Source organism: Nyctereutes procyonoides, unplaced genomic scaffold, assembly GCF_905146905.1.
Source record: "Nyctereutes procyonoides isolate TBG_1078 unplaced genomic scaffold, NYPRO_anot_genome, whole genome shotgun sequence".
Classification (NCBI taxonomy): Eukaryota; Metazoa; Chordata; class Mammalia; order Carnivora; family Canidae; genus Nyctereutes; species Nyctereutes procyonoides.
In genome coordinates, this window is record NW_026575020.1 from 17,187,483 (window position 1) to 17,200,231 (window position 12,749).

Consider the following 12,749-nt stretch of genomic DNA (forward strand, 5'->3'; position numbering starts at 1 on the left):
GCCCCTGGCCTGGGAGGCTGCCGGCGCGCGGGGAGCGCGGGGGGCTCAGCGGCTCGGCGCCTCCCGGCCCAGCCCGCGGCCCTCGCCGGCGCCGCCCGGCCTCGCAGCTCCGCCCGCCGTCCCAGGCTGCGGCCGCCCCCGGGGTGCAGCTGCCGCAGGGCCGGGGGCGCCCAAGGTTTTGTCCCCGCCTCCAGCCCCTCCTCACGCGCTTGCTGCGCCCCTGCCCCACGCGGCCCACAGAGCGCACAGCGCCGTTCACTTCGCATTGCAGCGTTTTATTGTTTTCTCACGTTTTTGTCTTTTCGTCTCGCTTGGTAGCGAAAAGTGAAAACCTGAGGTGGGGCCCGCGGGCCGGGCTAGCAAAGCCCGGGGCGGGAGGGGCCGAGGGGCTGGCGGGGTGGAAGTTCCTCCGGGGGGGGTCGGGGCTTCTCCCGTAGCCAAGGACCCCCCCCAACCCCAGCCCTGTACAATATAGATGCTCATGTAAAATGAAAAGAAATTTTAAATGCTATGAATTAATCTCTAGATATTATGTACACAGCAATGTACACCTTTGAATAAATTAATACCAATTTGCATATTCTGGGAACCTTAAAGCTTATTTACACAAATTACCATTTATTTCATAAATATCTTTTTTTTCCCTGGGGACTCAAGGCAGAAGTGCCACTCCCTCCGCTGACCCAGGGGTGGGAGGGGCGCCTGTCTTTTGGGGGAAAGAAGTGGGAGGATTAAAAGAACAGGTCCCTCCCAGCTCAAGTCTACACTGACTTCAGTCTTCACTGAGCCCAGTATCCCTCACTGCAGATTCTCAAGCGGACCAGGCCCAAGGCTAGGGGGCTCTGGGGTTCTCTCCGAGGCTCCCATCCCTGACTCCTGCACCTTCTGGCTCCCAAAGAGACCGCTAGGCAGGGCGATGAGGCCTCCCCACAGCGCTGGAGGACCCACAGGGGCCCCTGGCCAGTGCCACCTTGACACTGGGGCAGATCTGGCCCATGACCAGTGGCTCCTAAGCAACTGTGTTCCGGGCAGCCGGATTCCTCTTGAGGCCCAGGGAAATGTCCTAGGCCCCGGCTGGCTGGTTGGGGCACTATTCCAGCTGCTGCAGCCCGCTTTCGCTCCTTTATTTAAATAAATACCCATTCTGTGCTGTACACTTCCCAAGCAGCAGGGGCAGGCAGCCCGGGAGGTCTGCGCAGCGGCAGCGGAGCAGCTGGGCAGCCCCCTCACTTGGGCGACTCCCTGCCGGGGGAGAGGGCTCGCTGGTTCTCCAGCCCACTCACCAGTCTCTGGATGCTCTGCAGTTCACTGGCCGCCTCTTTGGCTGAGCCGCTGGGTGACAGGGCACCTCGGGAAGGGGCCCCAACCTTGCGGAGAGCCAGCTCCGGCAGCGGGCTGGGCTCCCGGCTGTTGCTGCCCGCAGCCTTGGAGCCCTCGGCCGCCAGCCCAGTGGTGAGGAGGCTAGTGCTAGGCGGGATAGTGACTGGGATCTGGTAGGGGCTGAAACGCAGGCGGGGCCGGGCACTGCCCAGAAAGTGGCTCCGGGACAGGGAGCCTGCGGCGGCTGCAGCTGCCGCGGCAGCACTCGTGGCTGGCAAAGCAGAGGCCGCGGCCGCAGCGGCTGCCATGTACGTGTAGGGGTAGGGGAAGAGGCCTCCGAAAGTGGGCATTGGGATTCCCTGAAAGAAACAGAACAAGACAAGGGTTAGGCATCCTGCCTGAGGTGTTCCGAGGGTAAGCCGGGTGCTAGGGGTGGTGCTACCTCCAGGAATCCTTGCCCTACTGTTCTAGGAATATAAGACCTGGTTCAGTGGCTGAGCATCTGCCTTCGGCTCAGGTGGTAATCCCAGGGTCCTGGGATCAGAGTCCCTGCGAGGAGCCTGCTTCTCCCTCTATGTCTCTGCCTCTCTATCTCTCATGAATAAATAAATAAAAAATCTTTAAAAAAAAAAAAAAAGGACCAGAGCTCACAGAACTGTAACCCCAAGCAGCACAGGTAGGCAGGAGCCAAAATACTATGGCCAAACTCAGAAGGGAGCTTGCTTCAGGTTATGATGCAAAGGTCTGGCACCATCAAGCTCTGCACCAGGGATTACAGTAAGAGTGAGGCAAAGACACGCCAGGTGGCTGTTCTAGCATGGGCAAAAGCCTAGAGGGAGGAAACGGGGCAGGCATAGAGCCAGGTGGCAAGCAGGCAGCTTCGCCTGTGTTGGGAGGTTCTGTGTCCTCCCCAGCCTTTCTTTCTGTAGGAACCCCCAAAGGACTGAGGAAGAACAGACAGGGGAGGAGAGGAGCTCTCTAAATTCTCATTCTACCTGCCTGCCTGCTCCAGGATCTCCTGCCTAGGCCAAGAGAAGGGCATAGATGCCAATCTGTTTATAAACTGGCCTGGATATTCTACAGAGAACTCCTGGCAGCACCTCAGTGGCCTCTGAGGAAGGAATGCAAAGTCTGCCTGTGGAGAGCACAGTAGCCAGGAAACCCCCGACAAACACTGTCTGAGTCCCTGAGGCCCGACTTTTGGATTATCTGACCTTTGAGATAATGGCTCACTCCCCAGGGTATGAAGGTATGGGGAGGAGTGCAGGGAGCTGACTGTGCTGGGCTTCCAGGGGGCCTCAGGCCTGGCTCAGGCAGGGAAAGGAAAGAAGTAGCTTAGTCAGGAATGAGAAAATATCCTTCCTGAGAAGGTCAAGCCCTCTTGGGCATTCAGTCCTGGCATCTCAGGTGGGGAGGAAGGAGGGAGGCTTCAGACCTCCCAAAAGTTGGCTCTACCTGATGGCCAGCGGCGGGGTGCCCTGGCACAGGAACTTAACCACTAGCAGAATACCAAGTGATGCCTCCTGAGTGCTGGGTACTCTCAACCTGGACTTGCACCTGTAGACCAGGTTGGTTGTATCTAGAAGCCCTGACTTCCTCACGACCTCTATGATGCCCATGCTGGGGAGGAGGCATTATATACACACAGAATCAAGGATACAGATTAAACCTCCAGTTCCTGAACTCCATTTTCCAGCGGCTTCCTTGCCATCTCAGAGCCACAGATATGTGATGTGAGTGGTTCGCTCACTCCACATATCCCTGACACTGAGCTCTGTTAAAAACCCATTTCAGAATCCCTCCCCCACTTTAAAAATATTTGCTTCTGAACCAAAGGAGCTGTCTCAGACCTGAACTCCTATTTTCCTTCCCTTAAGATAAGATCTCAAGGGTTCAATTTGCCAGAAACCTCAGAGGGAAGAAAATGAATGTAGAGATTCCAAATCTTTCCACAGGGAATATTCCACCCAAGCAACCAAAGAGGCCGCTCTCCCCACTGGATCTCTGTATTTTGCGCCTGGCCAGTTTCATAAAGTCTCCCCTGGGAGATGAGAATTTCAGCCTGGGCCTGGGGAACTGAGCCCCTCTTCCCTGAGATGTGTGGCTGGAGGAGTTGGGAGACCCAAAGTGGGGGAAGGAACAGCCCTGTCCTTTGTCAGGTCAGAGGACTTTCCTGCAGGGCCTGAAAGGGGCCAGAGGCATCTGAGAGGTGGGACATTATGGCGATCAATTGTCCAGAAAATGCTGCAAATTTTCCTACTTCCTTTTTCCATTCAGGGACTGACAGTGAGCCAAGAGTTTTTGTTTCCAAGAGAAGTGTCCTGAGGCCAGGAAAGTGGACTTCACAAAAGCCAGAGGCAGATCCAGTCTGTGCTGGAGGCAAAGGAAGGGAACAGGCCCAAAGAGGGACAGGGACTTGTCCAGAGTCGTACACTAGTCAGAAACAGTGCCCTGGCCAGACCCTAGACCTACAGTCTTAGTCTCCCTGCATCTAAGTGTCCTGGAGAGTGTCCATCAGGTCTCCCCAGGACTGAGTCATTGCCCACTGTAAACTCAGAACACCCATGGCACCCTAAGTCCCTATGCCCACCTTGCTTTCTCCCTCCAGATCACAGGCCTTACCTGAGATGCCAGCATGTGCTGGGAGAGGTGGAAAGGGAAGGGCGCAGGGGTGCTTGCTGCGCTGGCCGCGGGACCCAGCCCGCCTGCGTCCAGCCCGGTGGCGGTCCCCGGCCCGCCTCCTCCTCCACCGCCGCCGCCGCCGGCCACCGAGGCCAGCAGGTGACCCATGCCCATGGCGGAGAAAGCTCCGGGGCCCATGGCAAACTGTCCCGGGTGCAAGAAGAGCGGCTGGCCGGCCCCCAGCGGCCCGAAGAACTGCTGCCCGTGCAGATGGCCAGAGAAAGCCAGGCCCGGCAGGTGTCCCGCGCCCAGGGGGGACGCACTGTCCGTCTGCACCACCAGCGGCGCCAGGCCGGGCTCCTTGCCCTCGCCCGCCTCCTTGCGCCCGTCGTCCTTCCGCCTTGCCTCGGCGCGCTCCTTCTCTAGGCTCCGCAGGCCAAATGGGCCGTCCCCGCCGCTCTCGGCCGGCTCCTTGCCCCTCTCGGGGCTGCGCCGCTCCCGGGCGCGCTCAGGTTCGGTCAGGCGAGGGGGGCTGCCGCTGTCCAGGGCCGGGCTGCGGCCTAGCGCCGGCCCCGCGCGCTCCTCGCTCAGCCTCTCAGGCTCCGGGTCGCTGTCTGCCGCGCACTTCTCTTCGGCTGCAGGAGGAGAGGACGCGCGAGGTCACAGGGGCGCGGGAAGAGACAGGCGCGGCCTCCCCCGGGGCCAGGGGAGACTGGGGAGGGCCTGCCTGGGGCAGCCGCGTCCGAGGAGTTTCTAGGTCCTCGTCGGGCAAGCGGCAAGCTGCAGGCCACCTAATCTACGGCCCCGTATTCACAGCAGGAGAAACTGAGCCCTGTGAAGGAGACTCACTCCCTGCCAGAGTCGCACAGCGCCGGGGACCCCGCTCCGAGTCCCGCCACATCTTCTAGCTACCGGGGACCGGCCTCCCAGAGAAGGCCTGGGTCGGATGCCCCATCCCCAGACACATCGCTGACGCTCTCTGAGCCAAGAGCCAGCCCGGCGCCCGGAGGAGACCCTCCCCGCCCCCCTTCCTCCACCCGACCCCCACCTCGGGTCCGATGCAGGCGCAGGGGACTAGGCGCTGACCCCGGCGACGCTGGTGGTTCCCGCGCGGGGGCAGGGTCGCAAGACGAGGCGTCCGACTCCGCGCCGTCGCGCTCCGGCTTGCAATGCTCCTCGTACAGGCGCAGAGACGGCAGCGTGAGCTGCTTCCTGGGGATGAGCAGAGGCAACGGGTCAGAGGCGAGCGCACCGCCCCCCCCCCCCACGCCGCGTCCTGCTCGCCGGGGCACCCTCGGTAGAGCCGCCGGCTCAGCCCTCACCTCTTCTCTCGCCGGCCATTCCCGGTGTCCCGGAAGCCCTTGGCAAAGGGGTTGTTGTCGATCTTCAGCTGCGTGATCTGCGGGGACCGAGGGGGCGGCGCCAGGTCAGGAAGCGGCTCCTCCAGCCCGGCCTGGGGCACCCCGAGGTCAGAGGCTGCCTGCCCAGCAGAGAGCCCCGCGAACGTCCGCTTGGTCCCGGCCGCCTGGGATTGGACGCTCCGAGCCGAGCCGGAAGACTAGGTGAGGCCGGCGGGCGGGCCTCGCGGGAAGCCACAGGGTCTCTCCTCCTCCAAAAACTTTATTCGAGGCGCTTTCTCCTATCTTGCACACACAAGCCCAAAGCTGTGCGCAGAGTCGAAATCTGCCCAAGCATGCACCCAGGCCCCCTTGGTCACTCAAGTTTAACAACCCGGGGCATCTGAGCAAGTGCGCACAGACACAGCGAACACGCAAGTCCACACCACAGAGAGATCTCAGATCACCGCCCGCGCACACGCAAGTGTGCACAGACAAAACAAGTGCCCACAGAACCAAATGAATTCACACACCTCCACACGCATCCAAGGCGCCCAAAATGTTGCCCGCATACCCGCGAGCACACCGTTTCACAAAGACAGAAAGAATGATCGGTAGGATACTTGGACACTCTCCGGAGAGTGGTACACGCGGGCACAGGTCCAGAGGGAGTGGTTGTCTGCCCCTCCACAGAAAAAGTGTAGAAAGGCAGCAAGCAGAAAAAGCCCTTTAATTTAAAAAGAAAAGTCTCTAAACACCTCCCAAGGAGTTCAGAGCCTGGACTAACAGGGTGGAGGTGGGGTGCTTTGGGAAGCTGTGTCACCTGTCCTGCCCTCTGGCTCCCCTGGGAGAGTGAAAACCGGGCCCTAGGTTCCTATTGCTGGTTTCCTAGCGTCAGGAGAGCCAGGGCAGATTGCCTCGGGCTCCCTCTCTTCATTTAAATTCCCATCCGGGAGCCAAGAAATAAACGAATAAAATGTAAGAATGTCAGCTCAGCCGGGAGTCTCTGCTAATTGCTAAGTAAACATCTCCACCCCAACGAGTGCCCCGCTGTTTGGGCGCCCTGGGGAGCCTGTGTGTACGTGTCGCAGACTTGGGAGGGAGCCTGGGGGATTTCAGTGGGTGCTGCACTCACAGATGCCAGACTTGGTGCTGGGGAGTTAGCTGTGAGGGTGCAGGGTGGGTCAGGGGCTTCCGACAGGGGTGAGTGAAGGGTAGGAGCCTGCAGGTGTAAAGGGATGACGATGCAGGGGCCGGGCCCACTGCCCACCCAGCCCACCTTGTCGTTCTGGTAGGCAGTGACCGCGATGAAATCGGTCTCGGGGAACACATAGGTGCGGAAGGTGCTGTACGGGAGCTTCAGGATGTCGTTGGCTCTCACGATGTGGAAGCGCGGTTGGTACTTGTGCATGGAGTTCAGGATCGTCTGTGGGGAGGGCTTGGGTCAGCCAGCAGCCCCCAGCCTTTGGCCCGAGCATGAGTACTCTCTGGGGACCCCACCTCTTTCCAAGTCTGTCTCTTTCTTTGAGGGGCTCCTCCACCCCCTCCTTCGCAATTTTCTCCTGTCTTCTCTACTCTTTTTCTTGCCTATATTTCTTTTTCTTCTTTTTTACCCTCAGTTTTCTTTATCACAGTTTCTCTTTTTCTCTCCTCTTAAAAAAATTACCCCAGTTGAAACAGAAATAAAAACAAAATAAAAACCCCATAAAACACCACTCTTAACCGCTCTTCCTGGCTCATTGCTAAGTTCCTAGTGACTCCATGAGAAGATTTGGACCTTCCCAGACTCAATGACTGCCCTACCTCTGAATGGGCAGCCCCTTTTGCCCCATTAACTCCCCTCTCCCATTTACCGGGGGCCTGGCTCAGGTAGAGATGGAGGGACCCCCCCCCAAAAAAAAAACTCCCTCCTCCTGGTGGGACATCTGCCTGTAGGAGGGAAGGGAGTCTTAGGATGGGGAGGAGGCTGGTTTAACTTTTGAATCTCCTAGTTTGGGGGGGGGAAATGGGGACACGGGTCAAGGGGAAGGGCGAGGAAAAGCTGAGGTTGGGGGCAGGACTTCCAAGCCAAGCAGTTAAAGATCAGAGGCTGCCCAGATGAGTCCTGGTCGCACCTGCCTCCCACTGGGCTCTAAGAAGAGCTTTGGAAGGCCTGACCCCAGCCGAGATTATGAGAAGCCTGGAGCTTGCCGCCCTACAATTCCTTCATTCCCCAGGCCAGCAGAGCAAAGCCCTCTGGGCCTAGGCTCAGCCAGCATAGGCCACAGGGCAGTGACCTGAGCAGGGGCGCTCGGAGGGTTCGGCCAGCGCTCCCCTCTGGGGAGTCCCGCTGCCAGCTCTCCCGACCTCCGCCTCCCTGCAGTGGGGGATGCTCAGTATCCGACCCATTTCCCTGTGCCTGCCCAGCACTCACGAAGCCATGCTTGTCGGAGATGTTGTTGGTCAGTTTCAGCTTGTGGAAAGCCACAGGCTTGGCCATCCACTGCTCTCCCGTGGCCGGGCTGTCCGGGTGGATGTACATGCGTTTGGGCATTTCTGGGTCGGCCTTGCCCGCCACCATCCAGCGCGAGTTATGGAACTTATACCGGCAATCGTCAGCGGCCACAATGTCCATCAGCAGGATGTACTTGGCCTTCTTGTCCAGGCCGCTGACTCGCACCTTGAAGGGAGGAAACATTCGCCTGCGAGAAAGGGAACGGAGGAGACTCCATGGAACCAGTTTTATGTCTGAGGGCCCCAGAGCGCAGGCACACACCGCTGCCATGAGCTTCCCCATCTGTGTATCCCTGTTGTCGCTACTCTGCCTCCATATTACTGCCTGGGAGACCCCCACCTGTGGTTGTTTTTCCTGGGAGATCCCATTTCCTCTTGTCAAACCCTCTCTTATTATATGGTTTCCCATTGGCCTTATCTTCTGGTCTGGTGACTGTCTTTCTCCCTCATCTGAGATGAAAGCCAATGTCCAGAAAAAGAAATCCACCCCTTAGAAATACACCTGCTTCTTTTCAATCTCCCCCAAAATTCATTCAGGGGATGTGCCCACTGGGACAGAAGCTCTTAAAATTAAAACCAGAACATGTTCGTTTGGGGAACTGGGTTACAACCGACAAAAAACCGTAAGTTTCGGGGGAAGAGGGTGAACCCGAGGCCTGGATTCTCAGTGGCTGAGTCAAGCGATGGAGGGGCTGGGGACTGATTTTCTTCTGGCTTTAAGGCCTGGAGCGGTGTGTGAGTAGAGAGCTCCTCACTCCTTGGGCCGGGCCGAGGCTTCCCGCCCCGGGCAGGCTGTAGCTGGGCCCGCTCAGGGCTTACTGCCGGAAGCCGACCCGCCGGCTGGAATCAGCTGGCCAGCCTGGGCCTAGCATGGTGCGAGTCTCCTTCTGGGCTCCAGGGTCTGAGCACAGTCCGGGAGATGCTGCATCTCCCCGGAGCTCCGAGCCAGACCCGGAGGCAGGAAGGCCAGGCGGCAAGGCTGAGGAGCCGGGTCGAGATCTCGGAGACCCGCCCGGGGCCGAGCTGCGGGGCCTCCTCGGCTTTGGGGCTCAGAACGGTTGGGACCATTCTTGGGCAGAGCGTTTTCCTTTTATTTCATTCGGGAGATTTTGATGTTTTAGTTTTAAAAAAATTCGCTCGGTGCCAGATGAGAAAAGTCGACTTGGTTGTCTGTGGGAGCGAAGCGTGGCGCCGGGGCCGGGCCGGGAGCCGCGAGCCGCTGGCTCGGCGCGGGTCGGTGCTGTCGGGCCCCCAGCCCGCCCGCCCGCCCGCCCGCCCGCGGGCCCGCCGGCCAGCCAGCCGCCCTACCTCCCGGACTTGGTGATGACCATCTCGGTGCCCAGCTTGTGGAACTGGTCCCACAGCTCCTTGGCCTCCAGCGTCACCTTGGGGTCGTCCTCCACCTCGTCCTCGGGCTCCAGGCTCTTAAGCGAGCGCAGATGCGCGGCGGGCGGGTGCGGGCCGAGTGCCGAGACGTGCAGCCCCGCCTCGGCCGCCGCCGCCGCCGCCGCCGCCGCGGCCGCCGCCCCCGCCAGGCCCGGGTCGGGCAGCGGCTTGGCCAGCGCGCCGGGCGGCAGCGCGAGCGCCGGGAAGAAGGAGGGCTGCGCCGCCGCCAGGAAGGCGGACATGGGGAAGTCGGCCGGCCGTGGCGCGTGGAACGGGTGGTAAGCCATGGCGCTGGCCGCCAGCGCCGGCTCTCTCATCGGGACATCCGGCCCGGGCGCCCGGGGGCCGGGGCCGGGGGCGCGCGGCTCGGACCCCCGGCCCGGGCGGCGGCGCGCGCGGAGGAAGGGCGACCCGGGTGGCGAGCGCAGCGGCAGCGGCGGCTCCTCCCGGCTCCCCGGCCGGCGCACGCCAAGGGGCGCGGGGCTCTGGGCGCGGGGGTGGCGGGGGCTCCACGCGGGGCTGGGCTGGGCTGGGCTGGCCCGCTCCGGCGCCGGGGACCACGCGCGACTGGTTAGATCTTGTCGTGATCTCTGGAAAACTGTGACTATCTCACATGTCCTGCCCTGCTCGGATCCCCTGCGCTAACGAGCCAGGCCCCCCTTGATTGCTGATTTTACGCTTTTTGGACCAATTGTGGGTCTCCGGGGGCGGGGTTTTGACAGCTCCAGCCAAGCTCCGGCCGGGAGGGGGGGCCGGGGAGAAGGTGTCGGAAGCCTCAGCAGTAAGAAAACATGTCAACAGAATAAAATATTAACCAATGACGGGCCAGCGGGCCCCGAGACCCCTCCCCCTGCCCCGGCCCCCACCCCGCCGCCCGCACCCGCGGCCGCCTGCGCCCGGACGGGAAAGCGCGGCGGGCCGACCCGACCCGCCGAAAGGGCCTGAGGCGGGGGGCGCCGGGTCCAGGGCCCTGGGGAAGGACCCCCAGCCGCTCGCCGGCTCCAAGTGCAAAGCATTGACACGGCCCTGAGCGGAGAGGGGGCGCCCTCCTTCTCCCTCTCGCCCGGCGGCCGGGCCGCTCTGGCCCGCGCCCCAGCTTGGCCTCCGACCCCGCTCTCGGCCGCGGCGCCGCCCGGGGCCCCTGCACTCCGGAGGGGGCTGGAGAGAGAGGCCGGTGGGCGGGCAAGTCGGGAGGCGCGGGCGGCCGAGGTCCTGGAGCGGAACCCAGGTGGCGGGAGCCGGTGAGTGGAGCGGTGGTAGAAGCCCGGTGGGGCCGGCATGGGCGGGCGTGGGACGCGGCCTTGCACTCGGGACACGCGGGGGCCCCCCCTAGCCCGCGCCTGCCCCTCACAGGAAGACTCAGGAGAAACGTGGAGTTCCCGGCAAGCCCTGAACTCAGCGCAGTATCTGTCTGCGTCCCGGATCCAGCTCCGAGCCCTCCGACGGCCGAGAGAGCGGGTCCTGGGGCTAGGAAGGTGAGCGCATCTTCCACCGAGCTCCAGGCGGCACGGCGCGGGCTGGTCCCGGTTCCCAGATTCGTGACCCGCGACTCAACGAATTTTCGCCGCATCCGGTACCGGAGACACCCGTCTCCCTCCTAAACAGCGGCATCGTCTCTCCGCTCTCCGCCACATTCTTAGAGTTTGTTGCGGTGTCTCCCGAGCGTCTGTCTCCCAAGTTCAGTAGTTCGGAGTATGGAGCGTGGGGGTCGGAGAGTCCGCGCGCACCTGTGGCTGACGCCAATCCCCACCCCCACAGTCTTCGTTCTTTGGCAGCTTCACTATTTCCCCCGTTCCGTGGTGTGTGCGCGCGCGTGTGCGTGGTGTGGTGTGGTGCTCACTGTGTGCGGCGCGAGCGCCCAGAGTGAAGTGGCCACACACCTGCCTTGAATCGGGCTCGGGCGCCGACCCTCAGACTGATTCCTGGTGGTCGCGTTCGTAAGGACCAGAAGGGCCACATAGTACACACATGGGTGACACTCTTGCCCGCACGACCTATAGAAGTGCGGCCGAGTTCGGCCGGCGCGGGCCCTGTGCTCCCGTGGAAGGCGCGTGCAGCCCACATCCAACAGTGACCCACGCAACACTGCCCGTACACCGTGCACGCCCAGTCACAGGGCATCTTGTCGCTGCACACTTGGACCTGGCATGTAAAGCCGGAGAGCTTGGAGCAGTGCGGATTAGGGACCGGCTGGAGCGGTTTGGCCTCCGCGAACTTTTTTCTACTTTTTTCCCAAGCCAGTCCCTGAGCTCCCTTACCCGGCTCGCAAACGAGCGCCGCCCCCACAGGGTTTTTCCTTACGACCCTGCTCGTTGTCGGGTCGCTCCTCTCTTAGTGCCTCCTCTCTGTCCAGAACGAATCTTCAACTCCGCGAAGCGCAGTCTATGCGGATGGGGCAGGATCCGTTGCAGCTTTGCACAGGCAAAGTCCTGCCGGCTCCATTTAGGCGGGTTATGGCCCCTCAGGGAGGGACGTGTGTGGGCAGGTTGGCGCAGCTGGTGAGGTGACCAGATAATAGGGCAGCGTTCCTTAGACAGGAATCGGGGACCGGGCCCGGGAATCCGTGAATACGTTTGCAGAGTCGTGCGCGTACACTTTCGTACTCCCAGGACTGTGTGTACACCTAACTGCGTGCAGTTTGGACATTTTCCTGGGAAAAGTCCTTAGCTGGCCCTGGGGTCCAAGGCGCAGAGAGTTCGGATCGCGTTGGCCTGCGTTGTTTGCCGGAGAAACCCAGCGAGGGCGCCCGGCTGCATTCGGGGGACCACGATCCCACCTGGCCACGGCCCTCCCACAAGCCACCCACCTGCCCTCCCGCAGCCGCAGGCTCCTTCCAGCCAGGGCCCTGTCGTCAGCCCAGCGTTTCCGTCCCACAGCCAACCCGAGGTCCTGCTACAGGCGCTCTCGAGATTCTGAACCTGCGCCCCCCCCCCAGCCCCCAGCCAAACCCTCCCGCGAGGAATATCCTTGGCTCCTCGAAAACCCACGCAGGGGAGCCTCAGGAGGCCTGAGAGCGGCGCCTTGAGGCTCCGGGCTCCTGCTCGGCCCCTCCCCCATCTGGGTCTACCCTACTTCCCTTTCCCGGGAACAGGCGCCTCTGGGGGGGGGGGTCCCCGGGGCTGAGAGTTCGTGTCTCTTTAAGAGGCCCCGGGGGGCGCCTCGCAAGCCGCCCGGGGCTGGAGGGGGGAGGGCACGGGCGGGGGCGGCTGGCGCCAGGCGGCCGAGGCTCCACAACAAAGCTCCGGCCCCTGTCACTTCGCATCGGCCGGGCCCCGCAGACGGGCGGGGGACGCGCGCTCAGCTGCCCCTCCCTCTCCCAGGCAGTCGGCGGCCCGGGCGTCGGGCGGGCGCGGGCCTCCCGGCCTCCCGCGGGTGCCCGTGCGCCCCCGGTGCCTCGGCGCTCCCGCAGCAAGGAGGTCGGGCGGGGGCGGCCTGGGCCGGGGCTGCCTGGGTCCCGAGCCGGCTGCGCTGCCCGGAACGTTCGCGGCGTCAAGGGCCACTGTTGGGACCGTCCCCGGGGTGGGCCTCCGGTGCCTGCTCCGTGTGCCTGGGTGTGGGTGGCTTAGGGATGTAGGCGGCGTGCGCCGGTAA

At 62.4% G+C, this 12,749-nt stretch overlaps 1 protein-coding gene and 1 long non-coding RNA gene across 2 annotated transcripts in view; one reads left to right on the forward strand and one right to left on the reverse strand.

Moving 5' to 3' along the window:
- Positions 1–259: 259 nt before the first annotated feature.
- Positions 260–9,798, reverse strand: TBX2 (T-box transcription factor 2). Its single transcript, XM_055337292.1, has 7 exons — positions 9,081–9,798; positions 7,693–7,960; positions 6,559–6,705; positions 5,265–5,341; positions 4,991–5,154; positions 3,943–4,577; positions 260–1,679 (listed from the first exon to the last, which is right to left on the reverse strand). Exons 1-7 carry the CDS (start codon positions 9,473–9,475, stop codon positions 1,227–1,229), a joined length of 2,139 nt encoding a protein of 712 aa, XP_055193267.1. The 5' UTR covers positions 9,476–9,798; the 3' UTR covers positions 260–1,226.
- Positions 9,799–10,076: 278 nt separating this feature from the next.
- Positions 10,077–12,749, forward strand: part of LOC129517461 (uncharacterized) — a 40,913-nt gene continuing 38,240 nt past the window's right edge. The window contains exon 1 of the long non-coding RNA XR_008666028.1: positions 10,077–10,399. This is a non-coding gene — a long non-coding RNA (uncharacterized LOC129517461). The remainder of the gene's footprint in view (positions 10,400–12,749) is intronic.